This window comes from Ictalurus punctatus, chromosome 4, assembly GCF_001660625.3.
Source record: "Ictalurus punctatus breed USDA103 chromosome 4, Coco_2.0, whole genome shotgun sequence".
NCBI classification, from domain to species: Eukaryota; Metazoa; Chordata; class Actinopteri; order Siluriformes; family Ictaluridae; genus Ictalurus; species Ictalurus punctatus.
Genome location: NC_071284.1, coordinates 10,937,568 through 10,962,500, shown reverse-complemented (window position 1 = coordinate 10,962,500; position 24,933 = coordinate 10,937,568). Strand labels below are relative to the sequence as shown.

Sequence of the window (24,933 nt, the reverse complement as noted above, 5' to 3'; positions counted from 1 at the left end):
GCTGTGGTGCTCGGTGTTTTGCAGTGTGTAATGCTGACTGCTCTTGCTGGAGCTCTTGCTGTAGTACTGCATGCTCTCTAAAGGCTCCATGAGCGGCTCCAGGTAAAAGTCGGTCCCCTTCCCTGCTTCACACTTCAGCGGGAACTTGTCCGTCATGTAGTCCATCATGGTCCGCTGGCTTTCAGCTCTGACGCGCAAAAGTGCACTAAAGTAGTTTTATTAATAGTAAACACGACTGGAGCCAGTGGTTTTCGCAGACCGTTAATTTGTCTTTCTTTAAAGTGACCGAAAGGCTCAGTGTCTCTTTATATGGCAGAGCAGAAGGAGCTCCCAGTATTTGAATATGGAGAACTTGAAACTCCACCCATGACCCACATGCAAGCGCAGAGATTTAGGAAACTCTGAAACAGTTACAATTAGACTTACACTGCTCGTGGTCTGTTTAGACATCTGGAGTGTTTTCTGGCTGTCTAAACTTCTTAGTAAAAGTGCGTTAAGCTCAGTATTCAGTCAGTGGATGGGAATAACCATGCTAAGGAATCATGGAATAAATAGTCTGTTTTCGACCTGCAAACTGAGTTAGATTCTGTAGAAACGAACAAAAAAGTTCAAATAAAATTCACTGCAATGTTTTAATATTATCATGGGCTTACTCTTACGAAAGTAGCACTACAGCCTATTATTATTATTATTATTATTATTATTATTATTATTATTATTATTATTATTATTATTATTATTTATGTTATAAGTAAAAGTAAAATACGCACAAATAATAAATAGGCTATCATTATTGTGGTTGTTGTTGTTATTGTTGTTGCATACACATGAATTCATCTTGTGTTTATTTTTGCTCATTATGTTTCTTGTAATCGTGAGAAACAGTTGGTTCTAGTTTTATGCACAGCACAGCATAAAACTGTTTCTAATTCTTTTTCATCTATATACTTACTTACTTACTGTATTAGTGTGATTATTTTATATCACACACAGAACCACCCAGCAACGATATCAATATAAATGGCTATAGAGTATACGAAAAATTCAAACCCACTTACCGCCTTCACATTAAGGCATAAATAAAGGCGCTATAAACTCTGTGCGTTTTACACACACCTCAGTCCTGGAACCACGCTGTTCAGGCTTATGATGAGAAAATATGAGGTCCACTGTAGAGATATTTATCGGTTAATAGTATATATATATATGTGTGTGTGTGTGTGTGTGTGTGTGTGTGTGTGTGTAAATGTATATATATATATATATATATATATATATATATATATATATATATATATATATATAACTATTTTAAAAAAAAACTTTATTTATGAATTTATTTTTAGATATTTCGGAGGTATAATATTGATAGTGTGACGTATGCATTATTTCATAAGCCACACTATCACTATTATACCACTGAAATTTACATTTGCATGTCAATTCAGAACACTGGGTCAGAGTGGCCTGCGGTGCCAAGCACCTGAACGCCTTGCTGTGACCCTGTAACACTGATATCTGATAGCGCATATTCCCTATAAGCAGCTTTTATAAAAGAGATCACACGTCGAGAAGCTCTTTCTCATTTAACGGTAAATCGTACCACCTGCCACTCCAGTCATATCCACTGAACAAAGCCGAGGCTTACAGGATGTCACTCCACTGCAAAGCAAAATAAATAGCATGCTCTTAAGTAGCAGGGAGCATTCTGATGTGGCGTTAGGACTCACGCTGAGGAGAAAATGCGAGAAGTTCGTGGAGGTGCGTTTAAAAAAAAATTTTGGCCACCAGATTGTTGATTGAAAAAGTTACCCGAAAGATTCATTTCACCAATTTCACCAAATTTCATGACAATAAAGATACTCAATTCTCTGTTCAGTCTCTCAAGTTCATTTCACAAGTTCATTTCATTATTATTATTAGTAATAGTAGTAGTAGTAGTAGTAGAAGTAGTAGTAGTAGTAGCAGTAGTAAGGTATTTAGTGCACTTTAAATTCAGAACGAGAAAAAGGGTAGTATTTAAATGACAGTATCAATTAGCTTCTAATGTATATTTGAAATTTTACTACTTAACTTACTTATTTACTTACTTTAATATATGTATGTATTTAAGGTTAATAATACATGAATTTGTTGCAATAAAAATATTGTTGAGCTCCAAAGTAAAATAAAATAAAAGTTTAGCTTAAACTAAACTAAAAACTTGAGTTAAACCATTATAGTCTGCTGATTATTGAAAATAGTTATTTTCTTGTGATAAAAATTTTTTTTTTAAAATAAATTATTAGTATTGTTGTTGTTGTTGTTGTTGTTGTTGTAAATAATAAAATAATATATAAAAAAGATTACATATGCCTTTTACAGAGTGCACTCATTATATTCAGCTGATGCGTTGAAACTCAGAACAGATTAATTTACAGTGGTTTGTACTCTAATGCTGGATAAGCTGGGGATCTGGGTAAGTGAGCCACTCTGGTTTGTATACATACTCTACCAGTCGCTTAAGAAGGCCTAATTAAAACAATAATAAACTATACAGAGCAGCTGCATATACAGGGCCAGTCACAAACACATGTACTGAGATGTGTATTAAGTTCCTGCAAAGCCCCCTGCACTTCTTCTCAACACACCTCATCTATGATAGAAAAAAATCCTTTTACATTTTATTTCTCCTGTAAAGTTTCTGGGTAATGAAATATGAATGTAAGCCATTAGAAAGCAAAACAAAGCTACAGTGGGCTTTATTACTTTAAAGCATCTTCCTTAAACCTGTACACCCTATGCTGTCTCCAGTAATTATGAGGATTAGATCTCTTGGTTTTGGCTCTCTTGCTGGCCTTGGACAGTGAGTAATGTGAATCATTCTCCAGTGACAGGGGTTAGCCCAGACTGCCAATCTCCAATATAATCGGGTTTTTTCATGAGGGCAAATGGAAATGTATACTGTTCACCTCAAAGGCTGTGCTGTCATGAACTTTCAGAGCCATACAGAGATAGCAATCTCATTTTAGTAACCCCAAATGAATTTCCAGCATTCCTCATTTTTAGAACATGAAGAAAGAATTCAACTATCAAAAGCAATTAGTCTTCATGTGGCATATTTACAAATAATTGTTCATATGAGCACAGAACAGAATTACCCAGCTATAGCTTGTCTTAATATAGTTTTAGAAGTGCTAGTGTGTATAAAGCAGTATGTATAAATTTTCTCCTGTACTGTTGGTGGAAATGTAATAGATGGCCAGGCGTTTTAGCACGGTGTGTGCACGAATCTGACACACAGCCAAAACTTTATTTGACCAAAAACCCTAAACATAAGTAAAGCACATGAAAGTGGAGGGAAGAACATCAATATCCTACATGTTGTGCACTAATGCAATACCCTACATCTCTACTACAGGCTGTTTGTTTTTGCACAAATTATCTTATGAGGTTTGGGCTGCTGTCCAGACAGTCTGCTTGAACCACTGTGCTTAGGCACTCACTGATTTCTGACTGAAAATTCACATTGTGAAATTAATGAAAGCCTAAATGTGAGACTAATCACTAAGGTAATGCATACATTCGATCATATTTGTCATGTTTGATAAAATGTTAGTGATTTATACTTTAATGACTTGGTTATTAGAGTAGAAATTTGTGCAAAAGATTTTATTGACCGCCAATAAATAAATGTACTTAATTTTTTTATCTCAACTGAAACACAAAGAAATCTGTGTATGTATGTATGTATGTATGTATCTATCTATCTATCTATCTATCTATCTATCTATCTATCTATCTAACTATAAATATATAGAGGCAGTCAGGTATTCATATGATATCTGTTGATATTTGATAAAGTCCATGATGCCATGCACCCTAACAAAATGTCCAGGTCCTCTGGCAGAAAAACAGCCAGAAAACATTAAAGAGACACCACCATATTTAACTGTGGGCATGAGGTATTTTTCCATATGGCTACCTCTCTGTGTGCACCAAAACCACCTCCGGTGTTTACCGCCAAAAAGCTCTATTTTGATTTCATCTGACCATAGAACCCAATCCCATTTGAAGTTCCAGTAATGTCGGGCAAACTGAAGACGCTTGAGTTTGTTTTTGAATGAGTGTCGAGGTTTTTTTTTATTAAAAACCCTTTCAAACAACTAGTGGTGATGTAGGTGACTTCACATTGTAGTTTTGGAGACTTTCTGACCCCAAGACGCAACTATCTTCTGCAATTCTCCAGCTGTGATCCTTGGAGATTTTTTGGCCTCTGAAACCATCCTCTTTACAGTGCATTGAGACAATATAGACACACATCCTCTTCCAGGTTGATTCACAACATTTCCAGGTGACTGGAACTTCTTAATTATTGCCCTGATGTTGGAAATGGGCATTTCCAATGCTTGAGCTATATTCTTATAGCTACTACCCATTTTGTGAAGCTCAACCATCTTTTCCCACACATCACAGCTATATTCCTTGGTCTTACCCATTGTTACAAATGACTAAGTGAATTTGGCCTATGTGTTACCTCATATTCATGGTTGAACTAAAAAAAATATATAAAATATTAATGGGAATATACTTCAAATTTATTTTTCTCATATGAATTCATAGGGGTGCCAATAATTGTTGCACATCTATATTTAGCAAAGATGTTTTTTGGTAAACATTTTTGGTATATATATGTATGTATGTATGTATTTACCAAAAAGGTTATATATATATATATATATATATAAATAAAGCTCAACTGCTTTAGAGGAAGAATGACCTGCTTCCTATTGCCTGCTGTTGTTTGTATATTAAGCATGTCATTCGAAAATGGTTTCTACACACTCCACAGTTTGCCATGGTCACTGATATTTGAGAATAACACACATCCTGGGACTGCCTGCAGATATTTGGGTTATACCTCATCCACAGCTTTTAATTAATTTACAGCGGAAGAAGCTGAATTTTAGTGAAACAGAAGCTGCAGGAAATTTCAGAGGAGACTGAATGTGCATCGTAAAACTTTTTAGAGCTTATTAGGGTTTAAAGCGCTTTAGCAAGAAAAAAAAAAAACATCCATCATTCTCAGAACATGCATACAACCACGTGTAAATAAATGTACAAGGCATTGGAAAAATTATTGTCTATTTCTTGCAGTAAGGTTATTTTAACTTGTTTGCTTTAGACCTCTTCTTGCCTCCTCCCCAGCCTCCACTCAGCAGCACTGGATTGTCTCGGAATGAGATTCTCTCCTTTTGAGATGGAGCCAAGGTGACTCTTTGAGGAGACGGCATTTCTTTCTCTGTGAAAACAGAATCAGATTTGTCACACAAAACCACCAGCTGGAACCAGAAATAGTGTTCCTATACATCTGCCCTGCATGGCATAAACATAAATCAAAGGTTTTTGCTCCAAAGGCACTAATGCGTTAATGCACTCTTGCCACAGCCTTGCCAAGACCTCCATGCCCACAACGTCATCGCGCAGATCCACAGCTCTCTGCAGGCTGAGTGTCAGGCCCTTGGGCTGCCAGCTTCAGAGCATGTCAGAGCTGCTTCCATTGCTGTGTGTGTGTTTAATGCAGATCTTTTTAAACACAGGCAACAAAGTGAGCTCTTTTCTGTGGCTGATGTGTTCCACATGTACAGCCCCAGTGAGGATGGAGCAGGGACATGTTCATACTGCAGGTAGCGCAGCACTTCGACACACACTATAGATAATGAAAAACATACTGTACCTCAACACACTTCTACTCAGAGAGGATACAGCGCTAACTGTCATCAACTGACTTTACCATTAATGAGCAAATGATGCTGAGCACACATTCTGTATCTTCAGCACATCAAAAAATGTTATATATCATTTAGAAATATATAACTCCTCATACACTTTACATGTTTAAGTCACTCTATAATATGCAGGATTTTTTTTTTTTTTTTAAAAAGAAAGAAAACCAGATTTAAACTTTGCATGCCTTTTTAAAATGCACATGAAGCACAAACTGTAGACAATTGCTTTAAAAAAAAAAAAAAAAAAGTCACATGTTGTTGTCCTGCCACACATGCTTAACTGCTATGTATGCAGTCATTTTGGGAAAGGGACAAAATCGAGACATTAAAAACGCACCTCAGGATATTTCCTCTAGTGGAGTAAAGAAAATATTTGTAACTCTATTAAATGTGTGGTGGTTAACGTGTGGCATGAATGTTATAGAAAAGGGCTATTCAACTTGGTAGGTGGGCCAAAGTTAAAATAAAACATGTTGGAAAGGTGGGTCAGTCAGTCTACCCATCCTATATATGACTATATATATAGCAAGCATTCACAAAGAGTCCGTCAGTAAGTAGTAAGTTTAAGTGTGTGTGTGCATATAATGTGTATGCGTGTGTGTATATATTTTATATATATATATATATATATATATATATATATATATATATATATATATATATATATATATATATATATGTATGTATGTATGTATGTATATACACACATACATATACACACACACATTTATTTTTCCCCAGTATTCATTATCTGATTATTAAATAATTATATTAATTATAATACTATTAATGATCTTTTAGAAGTATAAAGATTTAGAAGGTAGGAGAAAAAATACTATTTTCTAAAGTTATTATAACAATATTTTGTTAGACCAATGGAAATAGTTTCCATAAAATTGAAAGGAAAATTTTAATCATTGTGTGTAATGTTAATAACTGAGCCTTTAAAAGGTCAGCATGAGATGATTTAATTTTTGAAAAATACTTTTGCGTTTCCTTGCTACTATTTTTCCATTCCCCCACAATAGCTTTGTTCTCCCGCACAACAGTTTTGCATTCTTTCGCAATAGTTTTTTTCATCAAACTTTAATAACCAAACATTCTTTCTCACACACAGACTATATTCTCTGCACTTACAATGCATCCATCTGTACACATGAAACTGTTGGCAGTTCTGTAAATGATCATGAATAAAACTGACTGCATCCTCAAGATTAAAGAAGTTAATGACCTTTAGTCTTCATTCATTAATTACATAACGAATGTGTACTAAGCAATGACAAAAAATCTACATATATTAATCCATATGCAAAGTTAAATTCAGTAAATGCATCTATCATGGTATAGCACAGTGCTGGATGTGGATTAAAGCAAGGATTGCAGGGAACCCACTAAAATATTGCAAGGGAACACACAAATTATTGTTAAGGATAGCACAAGCATTTTTGCGAGAGAACACACAAATTATTGTTAAGGATACCACAAGCATTTCTTTAAAAAAAAAAAAAAAAAAAAAAAGAAGAAGAAGAAGAAGAAGAAGAAGAAGAAGATATCATACCATGACCCTTTATGGGCTCAGTAGTTATCTAATTAGTTTAGTAGTTTCCTTCACATTTTTTATAGGTCATTTGAATCATAGTGTGTAATGTTTCTTTTATGCAATCAGTGTTGCCATTTATAAATAAAGGGCTGTATTTTAAATTGATTTTCTCGTCAACATTCTCATGTACCTATGTGACAGAACAACAAGTGTCATGTGTATAAGTGCACATCCTCGTGGATTTCATTTCGAAATCATCAGAATCTAATTTAGCTTAGTTAGAAACAACAGTGCTGTGCCTTCAGCTCTGTGAATCACTGTGTTAAATCTGCTGAGTGCAGCTTGGGTCCCTGAGTAGCATCTTTGTCAATAAGGAGACTAATCTAAAGCCTGTATGACAGAGATGCCACTTATTCAGGGTGAACTGAGACCTGCTTCCTGCTGAGAGACTGACATATCACACTGACCATCACCTGATTGACCCTGACATCTCCCAGTCCAGCTTAGCCCTTTACTCACTCACACACACACACACACACACACACACACACACACACACACACACACACACACACACACACACACACACACACACACACAAAGACTGCTATAAAAGCAGCAAAATGATTGCACATGCTATGAATCAACACTATGAATCAAAATGACAATACTAATATACTTTTTTTGTGCCACTTTATGACCTTTATTATTAAATTTTACATCATCATGTGAAGCCTACAGCTAATTACTACTGAATCATAAATTCTAGCTTAAAGACACATATCTGGCATCCAGTATATAGCTAAACTATATGAGCCAATGACATAAATAACTTTGCTGGAAGACTGATAAGCAATAACTATTTTCCATGCCTTTCCACACTGTTTTAGAAATAATTCATGGGACATCTGATCTCAAACCTCAATGTGAGTTTTCTCAACATTAATTATCTTGTTACAGTGGCACCTGTCAAGGGGTGGGATATATTAGGCACCAAGTGAACAGCCTGTTCTCGAACTTGATGTGTTGCAAGTAGGAAAAGTGGGCAAGCGTAAGAATCTGAGCGACTTTGACAAGTGCAATGGACAACTGGATCAGAGCATCAACAAAACCGCAGGTCTTGTGGGGTGGTCTCAGTGGTATTCAGTGGTTAGGACCTACCAGAAATCACAACCGGCAAACCAACGACAGGGTCATGTGCACCAAGGCTCATTTATGTACATGGGGAGTGAAGGCTAGGCTGTCTGGTACATACATACATGTGATACCTTTGTTGTTTATTTGAGTTAACTAATTTTGGATTGTTAATAATTTCTACAATTTGAGACCCACTTGCATGTCCAGCCGAGTGTGTCCGAGTGTGAGCCTGGTGGTTCTGAGATGAAGAGAAACCAGCACCATCAATCCACAGTCTCATGGCTGAATCTGGAGATTCTCTGTACCCTGTAGAAGCCTGAAAATCCAACACACACACCAGCAAAAAAGATATTACCATAATAACAAAAGCTACTCAGTGCATTTTTCTGTGCACATATTGTTTGGGCATCCCCGAATCATTGTGCTTTTCAGATGTTAAATCAAGGTGCTTACCACAAGCTGAACCCTTCCACCATTCAGAATTTCAGGGTCAATCTCCGGCAGGAAATGATCACTAGAAATGTGCAGGTAAAGTTACCAGACTAGTACTTTAACAAATTATGTTGCTTATACAATATAATATAGAATCATGCTGTCCTGTGTAAATTGTAATCTGATTAAGTATTATTCCATCAGTTGTAGATCAGAAAATTCTCATCATGCATGACATACTCACCTCACGGAGGAGGCAGAGCTTCTCCGGCACGGCACGGCTTGTGTTTGGAGCCACTGGTAGGTTCTGTGGCGTGTCTGGGTTTGCTCTGGCTCTCCTCTGAGTGCCTCCTGAACACTCACGTCTCCTCTGCCATCTACATTTGACATCAAACATCAAACTCAGTTACCAATAAGAATAATTTGTTTGTGTCATGCATGGACCTTGGGCCCCATCGGCACTGAAGTTACCACAGACTTTTATGAAAGACATGGAAAAAAACCATACAATATTCCTGGAGCATGAATTATAGATAAAGAGCCAACACAAGTGAGACTGGAAAATAAAGTTCTATTCAAACTCTTGAACAAAAAAAAAAAGCTGAATGTTTGACAGACAGTTAACGATGTAGAGTTTACCAAGCCTTGAGAGACCAGTGCAAACAGCATGACCTGTTTACACTCAAGCTTAGGAGGCCATTTGTTTTGGAAAGCTTTGAGGGGTAATTACTCTAACGCTCCAGTGGTGGCTCACTGAGGCAAATAAAGAGGTTTGCTTTCAGTAGGTTTTGTGGTCTCTTTTTAAACCTGCTGAGCTGTAATATTACTTTACCCTGAACTTCCAGAGAGGAAGTAAGCACACGATTTACAGTCAGTGTCAAAGCACACCACCAGAAAGCTGTAACTCAAAGCAAGAACACAAACTCTCAATGGAGAACGATGCAGCCAGGGAGGAGTGTCAATCGATTACAACTTCTGACAGCCAAGTGCTGGAACTAATGAGACACTTATTTAAAATCCTTCTCATGGTTTTGCCAAGATGTAAAGAGCAGCTCGGGTTTATGGGTTACAGTCATCATGGGTTAATTGGAAATACACTAAAAATGTCAAGTGATTAACTTCTCATGCAGAGTTCAAATGGAGGAAGTGGGTAGCACTTAATGGTGCTGAAAAGTCACAAATTGTCTAAAGAGGAAACATTTAGACTAGTCAGATATTTATTAGAGTTATAAATTAATAGCTCCTTCATAGATTTTAAATCGATAACAAAAAAAAGTCAAATTTATATATAACAAAATGCAGTCTGGTGAGGATGTCAGAGAAAAAAACTAAGTGAATTTAGCAAAAGAAATAGAAGTGTCCATTTGTTGTAATTAATATTGCGTGTATGCCTTACTGCTTATGCACATTTCCAAAAATAATCTATACTTTGCTAATGGAATGGTTATGGAATTAAATACATGTATGTATGCAAATGGCGCTATTAAATATGCATACATTTACATATTTAATAAAACTAAAAAGTCAGGTTTTTGGAATGTTAGAGGTCAAATGAAAAGCCACATTACAATACAATAGAATTACCTCAGCTTAATGTTGCACAGAATTATATTGCACAACAACTGCACATATCTGCACTTTATACCAATTATAATCAGACTGTTTCTGCTACCCATCTTTATATTCTCACATTATATTTTTAGACTTTTTTTTATCCTTTTTTCTAACTCTTTGTAAACTCCGTTTATGTCACAGACAGCTGTAACAAGCATTTCACTACATGTTGTACAGTGTATGGCTGTGTGTGAGACAAATAAAATAAACTTTTTATTTAAATTGAATTTGAATTGAAAATACATATTTCACCATGAAGAAATGATTTTATAGATTTTTTTTATTGATTATTCAATAAACCATCATGTGCTATTATGAAAAATTATTTTGAAAGTAATATTGCTGTAAAAATAAATAAATAAATAAATAAATAAATAAATAAATAAATCTAACATTTATAAGCAGTTTGAGAAAGTCGTGTAATACACATTTTCAAAATAGTGAGGAATTAAAATGTCAAATTTCACAAATGCATGTCATCTAGAAGCTGAGATTACTGATTCTTAATAAATGTTGGTTTTAAATATTTTTTATAGGAAAAAATATTTTGAGAAAAATGGTTTGAAATTATAATGTTATTCCAGTTTTTTTTCCACACTGGCAAGTGTGATTTATAAGGCTTATAAAGAAAATTGCATAGTTATTATTGCACAGACTTATTATGCATAGTAAGTAGTCAGGGAACTTACAAGATCATGAATGATAGATTTTACAATAAGAAGCCTTTAATGAAAATGTATAGTAAGATATATAACCCTTAGTTACTGTGTATACTAGCAAACTCTGGTAATTGCAAATTTAAAAATGACGATTCTTAAAGAGTTTAGCTAGAATGAAATTAGACCCCCTCATGCCCCTGATCGCCGCAGCCTCAGGACATCAGAGGCCCCAGGAGTCACGCCTGTTAAGCGTGGCTCTTAAGCACATTAGGTAATATGGAGCTGACTATGCCAGCAACGAAGCAGACATGTCACCATATTAGAGAATCAGCTCTTTCAGCCTCCCCACGTTAAGTCGTCAAAGAGCAATGGGCAGCATACCTGAGGCCACCCTGTCTGCCCCGGAATACAAACACAAGGTCAAACATAGTTTATAGACTTACAAGGGAAATAAAAAAACTGAAATCATGGTTCTAATTACTGTGTTTTCCCAAAGAGGGAAATAATTACTAAGCCTTAATGCTTTGAGAAAGAAAAATAAAATAGGAACATGTTAATATATATATATATATATATATATATATATATATATATATATATATATATATATATATATATACATATATATATATATATATATAAATATATATATATATATATATATACACACACACAATATATTTTAATGACATGATCACCTCTGACTGTTAAAACTGATCAGAGTGATCTAGATGCTCGCATGCTCGCTTGCATGATGAAGTTTTGAGGCATTTTGGGGACTAGCTCATTCAACTGGAATTCAGTTTTGGAGATGGCAGATCTATCTGACTACAATGAAGACATGGGTCAGCAAGCACACACATTCACACTCTCACATACACAAGCACTCACACTCTCTCACACAAAATATGAAATGGTCTCTTGTGCTGAAAGGATGTAATATTCTGCATGTCTGTGTGTGCATATATAAGAGTGTGTGTGTGTGTGTGTGTGTGTGTGTGTGTGTGTGTGTGTGTGTGTGTGTGTGTGTGTGTGTGTTATACCCATGGGGCTTTGAGTGTTTGGGAGTTCTCTTGGCAGACTCAAAGGAGGAGGTCAGGTCTTTTATCGTGAGTTCTGTCTCCTACTTTCATTTGCCCTAGGTCAAGCCTTCACCTCCAGAGAGCAGACCACAGGCGGTCAAGCAGCGGTCAACACACATACACACACACAAACACACACAATATTGCATGCTGTTCAAAGTGTGTATGAAACTACAATGCAGATCTGTAACAGTCATCAAGTGATCAATGCCAAATAAAACTAAACTAATAGAACTCTGTGTGTTCAGGTCAGTGACTACACACTGATGTGCATTACTAGAAAAAACGATAAAATTGCCTTATCAACAGAAGTGTCAAAGAATAAACCTTTTTAAATGCCAACAAAAAACGAGAACTGACAATGTTTTATCATAAGTATGTTACATATGAAGCTTATTAATGCATACTGTATTTTTATTCTAATAACAAATACAAATAAATCATATAAAATACAAAAATAATAAATCATTGCTGGACTATTGTCAAATTTGGTGTTTATGTGAGTTGCTCTGCACTGAACATGATCTCACTGAATATCTATCATACTTATCTATAACAGCATGACCATCTCACTAATCATGTTACCTACGGAACGGAAACACGGGACACAAAGCCAAGATGTCTGCATCCGTGGAAGGCAAGCAAAAAAATTTAAACAAACAAAAAACAAAAAAAAAAAAAAAAAACTTCCACTGCAATATGCAGAACGCATGTATTACCTTATATAGTCAAATAAATCCATTCACCTTACATGTAGTGCATCCCTGATGAATGACACTACTCACTGGCTATAACTTATCTCAACAGACCCCAAGTCTATCATTCAGTAAGTTCTCTGGAGTAAATCATTTCAGGAACATCGTTTTCCACACAAGAAGTGTGAAATTGAGCAGATAACGACTCTGGGAGGTCAGAATATTGGGCACAGGATTTATGTGCATTCCCTGAGCACATGCTTACAAAACAACAGCGTTTCACTGGCTGTTTAAATCCAACCCCAGGGACGAGTAAAAGCTGCAGCGAGACAGAGACAGAGCTCTGGTGATGGCTACAGCTGTATACTCTATGTTTCTTTCACATATAAGTCATAGATATGGACAAAACATATTTCTCATAATTACTCCCTTAGTAAAGATGGTACTAATATTTGATCGATTTCAGAAACACATTCATTGTGCATATGAACTTGTTTCCAAAAAAGTGCTAAAAATACATTTGGGTTATATATTATCACTGTATATTACTGCATTATATTATTTTTCCCATAATTATTTCCTACGTTTAACTACATTAATAATAATGAATACAACTTTAGGGCATAAACTCTGTTCTGTTCCATGACTCATTCACTTTTCTCTGAAGGAGGAATGGTCTTTGGAGATGGTGACAGCTTAAGCACTCCTTCACTAAGATGATGTGTTTTGGGGTGCATGGTCGACTCTGACCTGTGCAAGGCACCAACACCGCGCCCCCAGGGATGCCCTCACGCCTCGGGCCGTGCGCCGCTCCCCTGCTCTCCCCCGGCTTGCATTTCAGCCCCCTGCTCCGAGCCCCCTTCTGGAGGTGATTAGCCCCCAAAGCCGTGACAGATTCTTTCCGAGATATCTGACTCGCCCGTGTTTATTTTATCCAGGCTCTCTTTTGTGGATGTGCTGGACATGAAGTAACCCACTTGAAAATGGGGATCAGCTTACAGGGGAATTGCAACAACAACACAAAAGAAGAAGAAGAAGAAGAAGAAGAAGAAGAAGAAGAAGAAGAAGAGGAAAACAGAAAGAAAGAAATCTTTTGCATGGAGAGAGGAAATGCTTGTACTCTTTGCCATTCAAGAGAAAAAGCTTAAGCAAGAAGACCTCTATCTCTGTGTCTCAATAACTATTTCTCCTGCTATCCCATTCAAATGATAACCACCACCCCACCTCACTACCCTCTATCTAACAACCCCCTCCTGCTGAAAGGCTTCTCTCTCTCCCCCTCTCTCTCTTTACTATAATGACACTGAACTACACAGATCTCTCTCTCTCTCTCTCTCTCTCTCTCTCTCTCTCTCTCTCTCTCTCTCTCTCTCTCTCTCTCGCTCACTCTGAGGAGTCTGGAACCCCTATGTTCTCTACCTTCTCTGCACTTAACTCGATTTCACACTTCGGCTCTGCAACCAAGTCCTCTTGAAATACAATCATCTTGTTTATTCTCCATCATCCCAAACAGCTTAACGGCTGGCTATTAACCGCCATGTCATGTGCCTTCAATTTGATCAAGGTAAGCGATGCCCAGGTTTCCAAGTGAACCAAAGAGATCTAACTCAGACCACGTTCCCCAAAAAATGCTAACATTATCCGTGTTACTGTATGCTACTATTAAGAACTTGCCATACCATCGACTTTAGAGCTTGTGCTTTGTTTTTGTTTTTTGGGTGATGTCAGTTGAGCTGTGATATCTCAATCATACCGTTAATTTCCTCTCTGAATTCAGGTCTGGATCTTTGGATCGCCATCTCCACAGGCCGCATGTCGTGGTTCTTGAACAAAGTCAAATGTACCGCTGGATCTGTGACACCAGAACACAGACAGAGACAGAGTTAAAGTGAGCTCATGCTCAGGCACGCACCATCACTTTGAATTAGCACAGCGCACGGCTTCAACAGGAGCAGAGGCTTTCTGAGCTACACACAGGCCCTCATTTCATGGGCCTATGATTGGATTTGTGGCATTAAGAGTCACGCTCTTCTGACCCTGATCAAATCCAGCTCCAGGCCAAGCCTCTGGGAACTTGGCACAGATCAGGACTACTGTCTCTGTGGTTCTTCGCATGCTCATAGCACCGTGAAGTAACCTCAGGACAAGTGACTCTTCTATAGCTCCTCATAATAATAGCCAAGCTTAGGCACACAACATAGTGCAGAATAGTCAATTCCAGCAAGTGCTCCAAAATTCAGGCAAATTGAACATGACAGAAAAAAGGAGAGCTGCTCGCTGTTACTGTCTGTTCCATTGCTCTAAAAGGAAAGCCTCCATGCTAGCATAACACCAACCAGAGACAAAGATGAGAAAACAATAACATCAGACAGACATTGTTTTGAGAAGTATTTTTTCTTTCTTTCATTAAACTGCTCACTTATAGTCCACATGTTCACCATGCTGAATATGTGCACATACAATTTTAGTCATTCTCAACCAGACTGAAATGCTACAGTGAGAATGTTTTCATACACGTATGAAAATAGTGGTATAGGGACAACTATAATGATAGAGAGAGAAAACCTGCTGCAATAAGAATAAATAATTATTGGCAATTCTTTTACACTGTGCTATAGACACATAAAACTTTCTCTTCTCCACTTGTCCTTTCCATAAAAATCCCTGTATGATTACTTGATAAACAGGACGGCTGTTAACTTAATAGCACGAACAAAGAAAAAAAGTCAGACGGAACCGGAATAAATGCTAGTATTACGCTTACACTGTAATTTTCTCGGATGCTGCTGCTTCCCAGCCTTCATCCTCTGAGCCCTTTTTAGCATAAGAAGGGCAGTGGAGAAACTGCTAAAACCCCTGAAAGGAGAGAAACACACAAATCTTTACGGTCTTCTCTATGAACTTTTTAAAAAAAAGAACAATAAAATAAAAAAAAATTCGATACCATTCTTCCAGGATTTTCTCAGATTTTTCTGATAAAGAATATTTTCCTAGTCTTGATGCAGGACATCGCATTCTGAAATACACACAAAGCACACAATTCATCAATAATTTGTCAATACTAAAGGTATTTAAACCATCAGTTCTGTCTCATAACTTCTGTAATATACAGCACTATAGATGCGTGACAAAATTGAAAGAAAAACCGCCATAAAATGTATTAGTTTGGTGTTGCGTTACTACAAGCTTTCAGAACAACTTCAATGTGTATTGACACATATTCTACAAGTCTCTGGAACTGTACTGATGGAATGAACACCATTCGTCCAAAAGATATTCTCTCAGTTGGTGTTTTGATGATGGTCGTGGGGAGCACTGTCTAATAGCATGTGATTTACAACAGTTTCATCCTCATCAAACAACTCAGTGAGTCCTCGTTTACTGTGGATGAGGGCGGGTTCATCCTGGAAGAGACCACTGCCAACAGGATAGAATTCAATTCAATTCGATTCGATTTTATTTGAATAGCACTGTTAACAGTGGACATTGTCACAAGGCAGCTTTACAGAAATATGCAAATTCAGGATATCAATTTTTAATGAGCAAGCCAGAGATGACGGTGGCCAGGAAAGAGACGACATGAGGAAGAAACCTTGAGAGGAACCAGACTCAAATGAGAACCCATTCTCATCTGGGTGATACCGGATAGTGCAATTATAAATAAATCCCTTCTATAACTGTTTACTACATGTTCAAAAAGTGCAATTGTGTAACCAGCAAATTCATTGTCATTTTAGCATAAGTCTATTTTGTTGAACTTAACCCCTGTTCACTGATGGAGACTTGCGTGCAAAACAGTTCATGGCAATTGCAGTCCAAAGCGATCTTCATGATTTCTAAGTGGTACCATCCTCAGTAATCTCATGTATCTTTAGGCTGTCCATGTAGGGCCATCCTCAGCAGCGAGTGATTTCCAAGTGATAAGAACTCCAACCAGAAGTAGGGTATCAGAATGGATCAGGCAGGTCTGGAGAGCAGGAGGGTCAGAATTGCTAGTATCTCATGTAGATATGTTTCATTTTAGATTAATAGTGATGAGTCAGAATAAGTTTGTATTGATTTGCAGTTAGCTTTCTATCTAAGAGGACAAGAGGAGGGAAGCCATGCCAGTTAGACCCACAGGTATAAACGTAGATGTCACTTTCATCACTTTCTACTGAACACAGCTGAAGCTTCTAATGTGAATCCTCTTTCAGAGTCACTTAGATAATGCCATCTTTATCCTCAATTGAGGTCAACTGGACCTGCTCAGCATTTTATACATACCACAGAGCATGGTAGGTTCTTCATAGGATTACTTACAGTGCTGTGAAAAAATATTTGCCCCCATCCTGATTTCTTCTGGTTTTGTGTATATCTCATACTAATGAGGATCATCAAGGTGTGTTTTGGTAAGATTCAGATGAGCCTTAATGTTCTTCTGGGTTAGCAGTGGTTTTTACCTCGCCACTCTTCCATGGATGCCATTTTTGCCCAGTGTCTTTCTGATAGTGGAGTCTTGAACAGTGAGCTTTACTGATGCAAGAGAGGCCTGTAGGTTCTTTTGATATTGTCCTTGGCTCTTTTATGACTTTGGAGCCTCAGAGCCTTTGAAATAGCTTTGTAACCCTTCCCAGATTGATGTATTTCAATCACCTTCTTCCTCATCCTTTCTGAAATTTCTTTCAACTTTGGCATAGTGTGTTATTGGGTAAGACCTCTTAACTAGCTTCATGCTGTTGAAAAAGTTCTATTTAAGTGTTGATTTGATTGAACAGGGTTTGCAGTAATCAGGCCTGGTTGTGTTTAGTCCAGCTGAACCCCATTATGAATGCAGTTTCATAGATTTGGGGAATTAGTAACTATGTGGACAAATACATATTCACACAGCCACTGTTGGTATTGGATAACTTTTTAGCTTCAATGAATAACATTATCATTTACAAACTGTATTTTATGTTTTCCCAGGTTGCTTTAGTTTTATCATAGATTTTGTTTTCATCTCTAAAACAATTTAGTATGAGATATACACAAAAAAAGAAGAAATCAGGATGGAGGCAAATACATTTTTACAGCACTGTAATTATATCGTGCAGTACACCTTTCTAGTATATTTTGTACTCATTCTCACTCTGTTTTCTCTCATATATTCAGGTTTTTCTTATAATTAGTTAACAACTGAACAGGCATACGTTTTGTAGATTTGATGCTTGATGTTAAAAAAAAAAGAAATAAAAACTGGCACAATGTACAGCACAAATCAGTGCAACAAATGGTATGAATTTAGTTAGATATTTGGTTTGGTTTTGAGTTGAGTGGGATTTAATGCACCATGATGCCACTCTCAGCTATTAAATATAGCCATTATAACATCTCAGACTGGCACAAACAACACAAATGACAATTTCAGTTTCTTTTTAGATGAGGTTTCACTTTTTTACGGACATGTTTACCTTGTGCTTGGATCAGTTGATGGACTCTGCTCTGACACTGGGGCTTCCTCACCGCTAATCCAGGCCTGTCTGAGCTTAAATGGCTCCACGGATGCACTTTTATCAAACTCAGGCAGAGGAAGCAGAGGCTAAAAAAAATCCAACAAAGCATATCGTTAATATGATCTTTATGATCTGACACTATAATACCCTGCTTTACAGACTAGAAAGGGAATGCCGCTTCATATTTCAAGAAATGTACCATCCTTTTCATAAGCCTTACTCTCAAAACATTAGGTAAAAAATAAATATATAAAATCTTATCACCATGCACTATCTTTTCCTCAGAATTAAGGTTATTACATTAAGCATTAAGTTTTACACTCTAGAGCTTTAGCAACTACATATGGAATGTGTCTTTGTTTTTTGTAAGGCTTATTCACAAATCATGAAGTGAAGAAAGATAAAATCATCCTGATGTTAACCTCTGCTGCTTAAAAAGCCAGTTAAATTCCTTCTTCATGCACCATATTTTTTAAGCTCCATCTTTTTCCGAGCTTGAACATTATTATATTAGACATTAAAATACTCTATTCTAGCAGCTGCACTGCTTCATAGCTCAGCTACTGTGATGCAGATGGTTCGGATGAAAAACGACATCTGCTGATTCAAAGGAAGTTAAAAGCGGCATAGAATGTAATGGTGTTTTTGGAGGTAATAAATTTGTTGATTAATCACCCAGAGGTTCTGGGATTGGGCTGGCCCACAGACAGTGGGAGGGCTTCTCAGCCTGTTACCTTTGGCAGCGGCAGCTGTTCTGAATACGGCAGCACTGAGGACGGCGACATGTCAGAATGCAGAGTAATCCAGTCCTTCTCCATGGCTTCCTATTCAGAACACATGTCCAACTTGTGAGGACTGAAATAGAAGCTTATTTCTCAGAGAATGCGCCAGCATCTTATTGAGAACTTTACGGATGACAAAGCGCATCCTGTTACTTTGTTTATTGTGTCAAAGCAAACAGAAAATCATGAATGAAATGAAAGTGCTGTTATAGGAAAATAATCAACAACAGGATTATTGTTACTATTACCCAAACTATTACCTTCTTGTGTCACTCCAAAGATGATCATTTTCCAATAGCGGCACATTACAAAGTGTTTTATAACTCTTATAGCACAGCACTCAACCAATGCTAACAATTTCTTATTTATTAAAGAATGACACGTCATATTTTTTATCCATTCATCGTTAACAGTCTCATTGCCCCTGGACAGATACTCAAATTGGACTTCTAAAAAAGATGATAAATCAGATCGCTTTTCTCTTTCGAAGACAAAAAAAGTTGTCATTTTACCAACAGGGGGGCAAGGTGGCTTAGTGGTTAGCATGTTTGCCTCACACCCCCGGGGGTGCAAATCCCGCCTCCACCCCGTGTGTACCGGTTTTGCATGCTCTCCCTGTGATTTGGGGGTTTCCTCCAGGTACTCTGGTTTCCACCCCCAGCCCCGCTGTAGGCAGATTAGCATTACCAAATTGTCCGCAGTGTGTGAATGGGTGTGTGAATGTGTTTCCTGGGATAGGCTCCAGTCTCCCCCATGACCCTGTGTAGGATAAGTGGTACGGAAAATGGATGGATGAAGGGATGGATGGATGGATGTTATTGAGAAACTGTTAACGTTACAGGTTTACCTCTGACACTTACAAAGCTTTGACACTAGAGACTCCTTCCACAAATGCTAAATAAATGTCTACTCGCAAAAAACATTATCATCAATAATAATAATAATAATAATATCAATAATATCAATAATAACACACGATTTTTTTTATCCTTTTATGTGGAGTGTCTGCCATACTTGTCTGTATCAATTAGCTCTTACTATACAGGGTGTCCCAAAAGTCTAGCATCATAACGTTAATGTATTTTTTTCTAGATTTACAGACCATGATGAATCTGAGCAAGGAAGAACAGATATGAATCATTATACTCAGAGGAATCTATTTATTGTGAAAAAATAACATTTTCTATATATAAAAACTTTTGTTTTGCTGTTTATTATATTTCTCCTATAATGCCGGACTTATGAGACACCTTAGAAATTATAGCATATTACAGCAACACATTCTGGCCAATCAGAAGAGAGATTTCAACAGAGCTGTGGTATAAATAGACATTTATACAATATGGATTGTGGACACCTGACCATCATACCATCACTGATTGTTAGATGAACATCCCATTCCAGATTTCATCCCCTTTTGCTGTTATAATACCCACCACTCATCTGGGAAGGCTTTCCACTAGATTTTGGTGTGTGGCTGTGGAGGCCTGGGGTGCAGTCATCATTCCAGTTCAACCCAAAGGTGTTCAGTAGGGTTGAAGGCAGCCCTCTGAGCAGGACAATCAAGTTCTTCCACACCAACCTTGGAAAAGCATGTCTTTATGGAGCTCACTTTGTGCACAGGGGTATTGCCAAGCAGAAACAGGTTTGGGCCTCTAGTTCCAGTGAAGGGAAATCTTAATGCTACAGCATGCAAAGACATTTTATACAATTGTGTGCTTCCAAATTTGTGGCAACAGAACAGTGAAGGCCCACACATGGGCGTGATGGTCAGGTGTCCACAACTGTTTGGTCTACAAATTATAGATGCATGACAGGGATTAAAGTTATGAATACCAAAGACAATGAGGCAGAAAATGTTTGAGGACATACGAGCCAGAAAGTGATTATTGTACTGCGAAGCAGCTAAGCAGTGCCTCTGTCTTCCCTGTTCATTGATTATTATGACTTTTCTTTGTGTACAGCTAATTGCTAATGGCAACTCCCCACCTCCATGCTACGGCTGCTAGTGAGGGGTGCCGTCAGTGTCACAGCACAAGCCGTCCATCTGTGTACTGATTTCACAGCTATTACAACAACACGCTGACTCTGCTCCTACCTCATCAAAAATGAATTCATCCATGTCCACTTCCTCAAAGGGCTCATCTCCCTCTGATATCTGGGCAAGCATGAGAGCACGAGTCAGCCTCTTCCGTAGTGCGTATCCCCTCCATACTGCCTGCAGGGGCAAACACACAGGTCCATGAATCACACGCAAACGTAAATATTGTGTGTTATCCCATTAGGAAGATAAAACATGTTAACCTCTGTTTAATTGCCCCACGGTCTGCTGTTTGAACTTTCAGTGACTTAAGCAGTATAAGACAAATGGAACACTGGGACAACCTTAAATCTCTTTATTCCCAACAGACCGGGGGGTGGAAGACTTCAGAACAGTACAGATCAGAATCCAAAGCTCCCACTTCACCAAAGCACTGGAATCTGATTCATCTTTTTTTTTTTTTTACTCTGTCAAACCCTTGGGGACTCATCAACTATAAGTAGCATGGAGAAAATCTGTCTCAGAAGTTATGTGAGCAAAGAACAGTCTGCTTCCAAAAGTACTTTCGTGCTATTCAAAACAAGCCCATGGCAGTAATAATGTAATGAAGTAGATTTCATTTTATTCCAGCTTTCTTTATTATGTTCATAAAAGGAGGAATTGAAAACACCTTTCAGAAGCATATCACTGTGCAATTTCTGTCTGATCAGACACACTCGTGAAAGATGACAACATCTCTTCTTGCTAAGTAAGCCATACCTGAATGACAGAAGCAGCGTAGTCTTTATTAAGACACTCAGGCTTTCTTTTGCTGGATTTCACTTTTCTTGGAGGACTCAATCTTGTATGAGCTTTTGCAGGTGTCCCTAAATGGCCCGTGCGTCTCCTCTGTCTGTGTTCACGCCAGCGGCGCTGGATCACCATAACTGCCACTCTGAATAATAGCAAAGAAAGTCATTACAGATGATGTAAGGCTAAAAGATTATGGGTGACTAAATGTATATCTCTTCAGTCACGAATCAAATGAATTTATCAGCAGTCAACGGAGGGGTAAGGACAGGCTGAAGATTCAAGGTCATGTGAGAGTGATTTCACGATGACTGATAGATAATGGAACATTTGTGTTGTTAAAAGGAATACACCAACATTTTTAAACTATACTACATATGAAGTGACCATGTGATTCCAACAGACAATCATTTTAAAAGTTCCTTCTACTGAAAAAAAACCAAAAAAATACTGTTTACTCAAAACTTGCTTCTAATGGAAGTCTAAGGGTAGTTGGTGAAGTTTTAATTTTAAGGGTTACAACCATTACACCCTAACAATAAAGATCTTAGGATGAGACAGACATGAGAGAATGTCTTGCTACAGCTAGTCTTATATTGTTTTATCCAACTTTCAACACATTCAACAATGGACAATAAAGTCTATTAATTAAAAACAAACGCAAATCTACCCTCTGAGAATGTAGCTGAAAAGGTAAAGATTTGGAGCTTAATTTACAAACACTGTATCTTTGACTACTTATTCCTAAATGCCTTGTACAAAGATATATGTTTCATATAAATGTTCATTGACTACCCTAAGGACCTATTAATTGTTTTTCCTTTGTTTTTTTCAGTACAGGGAAAATATTTTCTGCGGTAAATGCTTATAGACTACAGAGATGGTGGACAGAGAATAAACTGGAGTATTCCTTTAAGTCTAAACCATAAGAAATGCCCTTGTCTACAATTAAAACGCAAAGGATACAAATAACTTATTATTATATAAATGTTTGCATGGGAAGAAAGAACACTGAGAAAATCGTTATCACTCATACGTTTTGAGGTCCACCCTGGATGCCTGGACACCATATCTGCTGGATCTATCTTCACTCGGTTGTGTGTCCCTGAATTGCTGAGTAGGACTTATGCAGCTACCTGCACAACCAACATTATAGTCACCATATGGAGACTGGCAGTTATGGGTAACATTCTGGACATGTGGTGCTTGCCAGCTCAGAGTCTTGTCCTCTGCTGGTTGCTGGGTTTTGGCCTCAGCACTTTTCTCCTGTGTTAAATCCCAGGCAGATAATTCATGCAGGCTTCTGGAGGCCACAGGTTCCTGCATGGCTGTCTCGCAGACACAGCTGTCTCCATACTCATGAGCATAGCGCTGCTCTTCAGCCAACTGGAACAGCTCAGCAGCATGCTTACCAACCAAGAGCTGAGCATGCAGTGCAGATGGAGCTGAGCTGTACAACACAAAAACACACACGTCACATTAGATGAAACTTTTGCCATAATGGAAAGAGCAAGAGCAATAATAACAGACTGTATACAAAGCACCACTTGACAAAAAACAACCCAAACAGCTAATAGAGTGAGCGACTAAATGATTCCTAATAGGAATGTAATCAAATATGAATACATTATTCAGAATGTACAAATAACTATATTATAAAGAGATACAAATACAGATATGAATAGGAGGTGGACTACTGTTTTTAATTTTTTGCGAGAAAGGTTCACAGGGCATCCATTTGAGACTACAGGTTTGTATCACCGTATCAAGGTGTGTGGTGGGATGCAGATTTCTTGTTTGGGCCACGCCCACTTCAGATTTACATCCAAATATTTGAAGCACAAAACAGATGCAGAGACTGGCATCGCATCAACACCTCTAATGCCTAATAAATGAATCAAATCAATAAATAAATAAACTTTCTTGTTTAGGCCATGCCCACTTCAGATTTAAATGCAAATATTTGAAGCACAAAAAGGATACATGAATTGCGATAACACCACTAATGCCTGATAACTAAAGAAATAAATAAGTTTAGTTATAAACTTACATTTCGTTAAATGAATAGATTTAAAGAGTTCCCAAAATTTGCATCTGTTTTTTGTTGCTGTTCTTGTTGTTGTTGTTGTTTTATTTATAAATGAAACTAGTTAATGAGTGAGGAATCAAGAATCTGCTGAAGAAACGTTCAGGCTCACAATGCTGAATACAACAATATTTTCTGTTTTACAAACTAACTACACAATTGGACCATCCTAGCCACACTGGTCAATAAACTGATCATTTTACGTCTTTGAGGCTATTAAAAGCGAGCTTTCTAACTTTGCAAGTGTTTTCATTTAATGAATAGAAAAATGAAAGAGGGAGAATCTATCTGACCGCATACTTTCAAGGCAGCTGTTGCTGAAAGTCTCACTGTCATATAATGAGACTTTTCATGATGTGGATTAAATGTGTACAAAGGCATCTCAATCTCACGCTAATTATTCTATTAGCAACGGCTGCTTCTCCCCCTTCTAATCTTGCCCTCTGAGCTCTCTGTATCCTCTCAGGCAATACAGAACCCCTGCTATTTCAATCCTCAGACAGGGCACAGGGGCATCTGAACACACACACACACACACACACACACACACACACACACACACACACACACACACACACACACATACACACACACACGCCCAGACACACATTCACTCTTTTTTAGTAAAAGTCTCAGAATAGTAAAATTAAGTGGTGTTAGAAACAACTCTTGTTAAATAAATAACAATTTGATCCAATCATTAAACACATTAATTTGACATCAGGTATGGACCTGCTATAATCAAAAGACTGCTGTAGTACTAGAAAATATGTCAAGGCAAATAAATACTCAAACTTTTATTGAGACATTCCACCTACTGATACCTGAAACAGC

The 24,933-nt window shown here is 37.5% G+C and overlaps 2 protein-coding genes across 6 annotated transcripts in view; both read right to left on the bottom strand.

Annotated features, from left to right (window-relative positions):
* The window catches only part of alx1 (ALX homeobox 1), a 7,390-nt gene extending 7,055 nt beyond the window's left edge, over positions 1-335 (bottom strand). Inside the window, exon 1 of one of the 3 annotated variants that reach the window (XM_017465142.3) lies at positions 1-335. This exon is cut by the window's left edge and continues 37 nt beyond it. In XM_017465142.3, the coding sequence (XP_017320631.2) occupies positions 1-168 (168 nt within the window). In that variant the 5' untranslated portion in view covers positions 169-335. The other 2 variants (XM_017465141.3, XM_017465140.3) reach the window with 2 other exon arrangements.
* Positions 336-4,987: 4,652 nt separating this feature from the next.
* The window catches only part of lrriq1 (leucine-rich repeats and IQ motif containing 1), a 47,120-nt gene continuing 27,174 nt past the window's right edge, over positions 4,988-24,933 (bottom strand). For 2 of the 3 annotated variants that reach the window (XM_053677949.1, XM_053677950.1), the window contains exons 16-27: positions 23,050-23,463; positions 21,984-22,158; positions 21,282-21,401; positions 19,136-19,225; positions 18,360-18,487; positions 15,872-15,943; positions 15,692-15,783; positions 14,681-14,779; positions 9,122-9,254; positions 8,899-8,959; positions 8,641-8,761; positions 4,988-5,281 (exon numbers count right to left, since the gene is read on the bottom strand). In XM_053677949.1, coding sequence (XP_053533924.1) covers positions 5,142-5,281; positions 8,641-8,761; positions 8,899-8,959; positions 9,122-9,254; positions 14,681-14,779; positions 15,692-15,783; positions 15,872-15,943; positions 18,360-18,487; positions 19,136-19,225; positions 21,282-21,401; positions 21,984-22,158; positions 23,050-23,463 — 1,645 coding nt within the window. In that variant the 3' untranslated portion in view covers positions 4,988-5,141. Of the gene's footprint in view, positions 5,282-8,640; positions 8,762-8,898; positions 8,960-9,121; positions 9,255-14,680; positions 14,780-15,691; positions 15,784-15,871; positions 15,944-16,761; positions 16,895-18,359; positions 18,488-19,135; positions 19,226-21,281; positions 21,402-21,983; positions 22,159-23,049; positions 23,464-24,933 lie in introns of those variants that run through there. The other variant, XM_053677951.1, reaches the window with a different exon arrangement.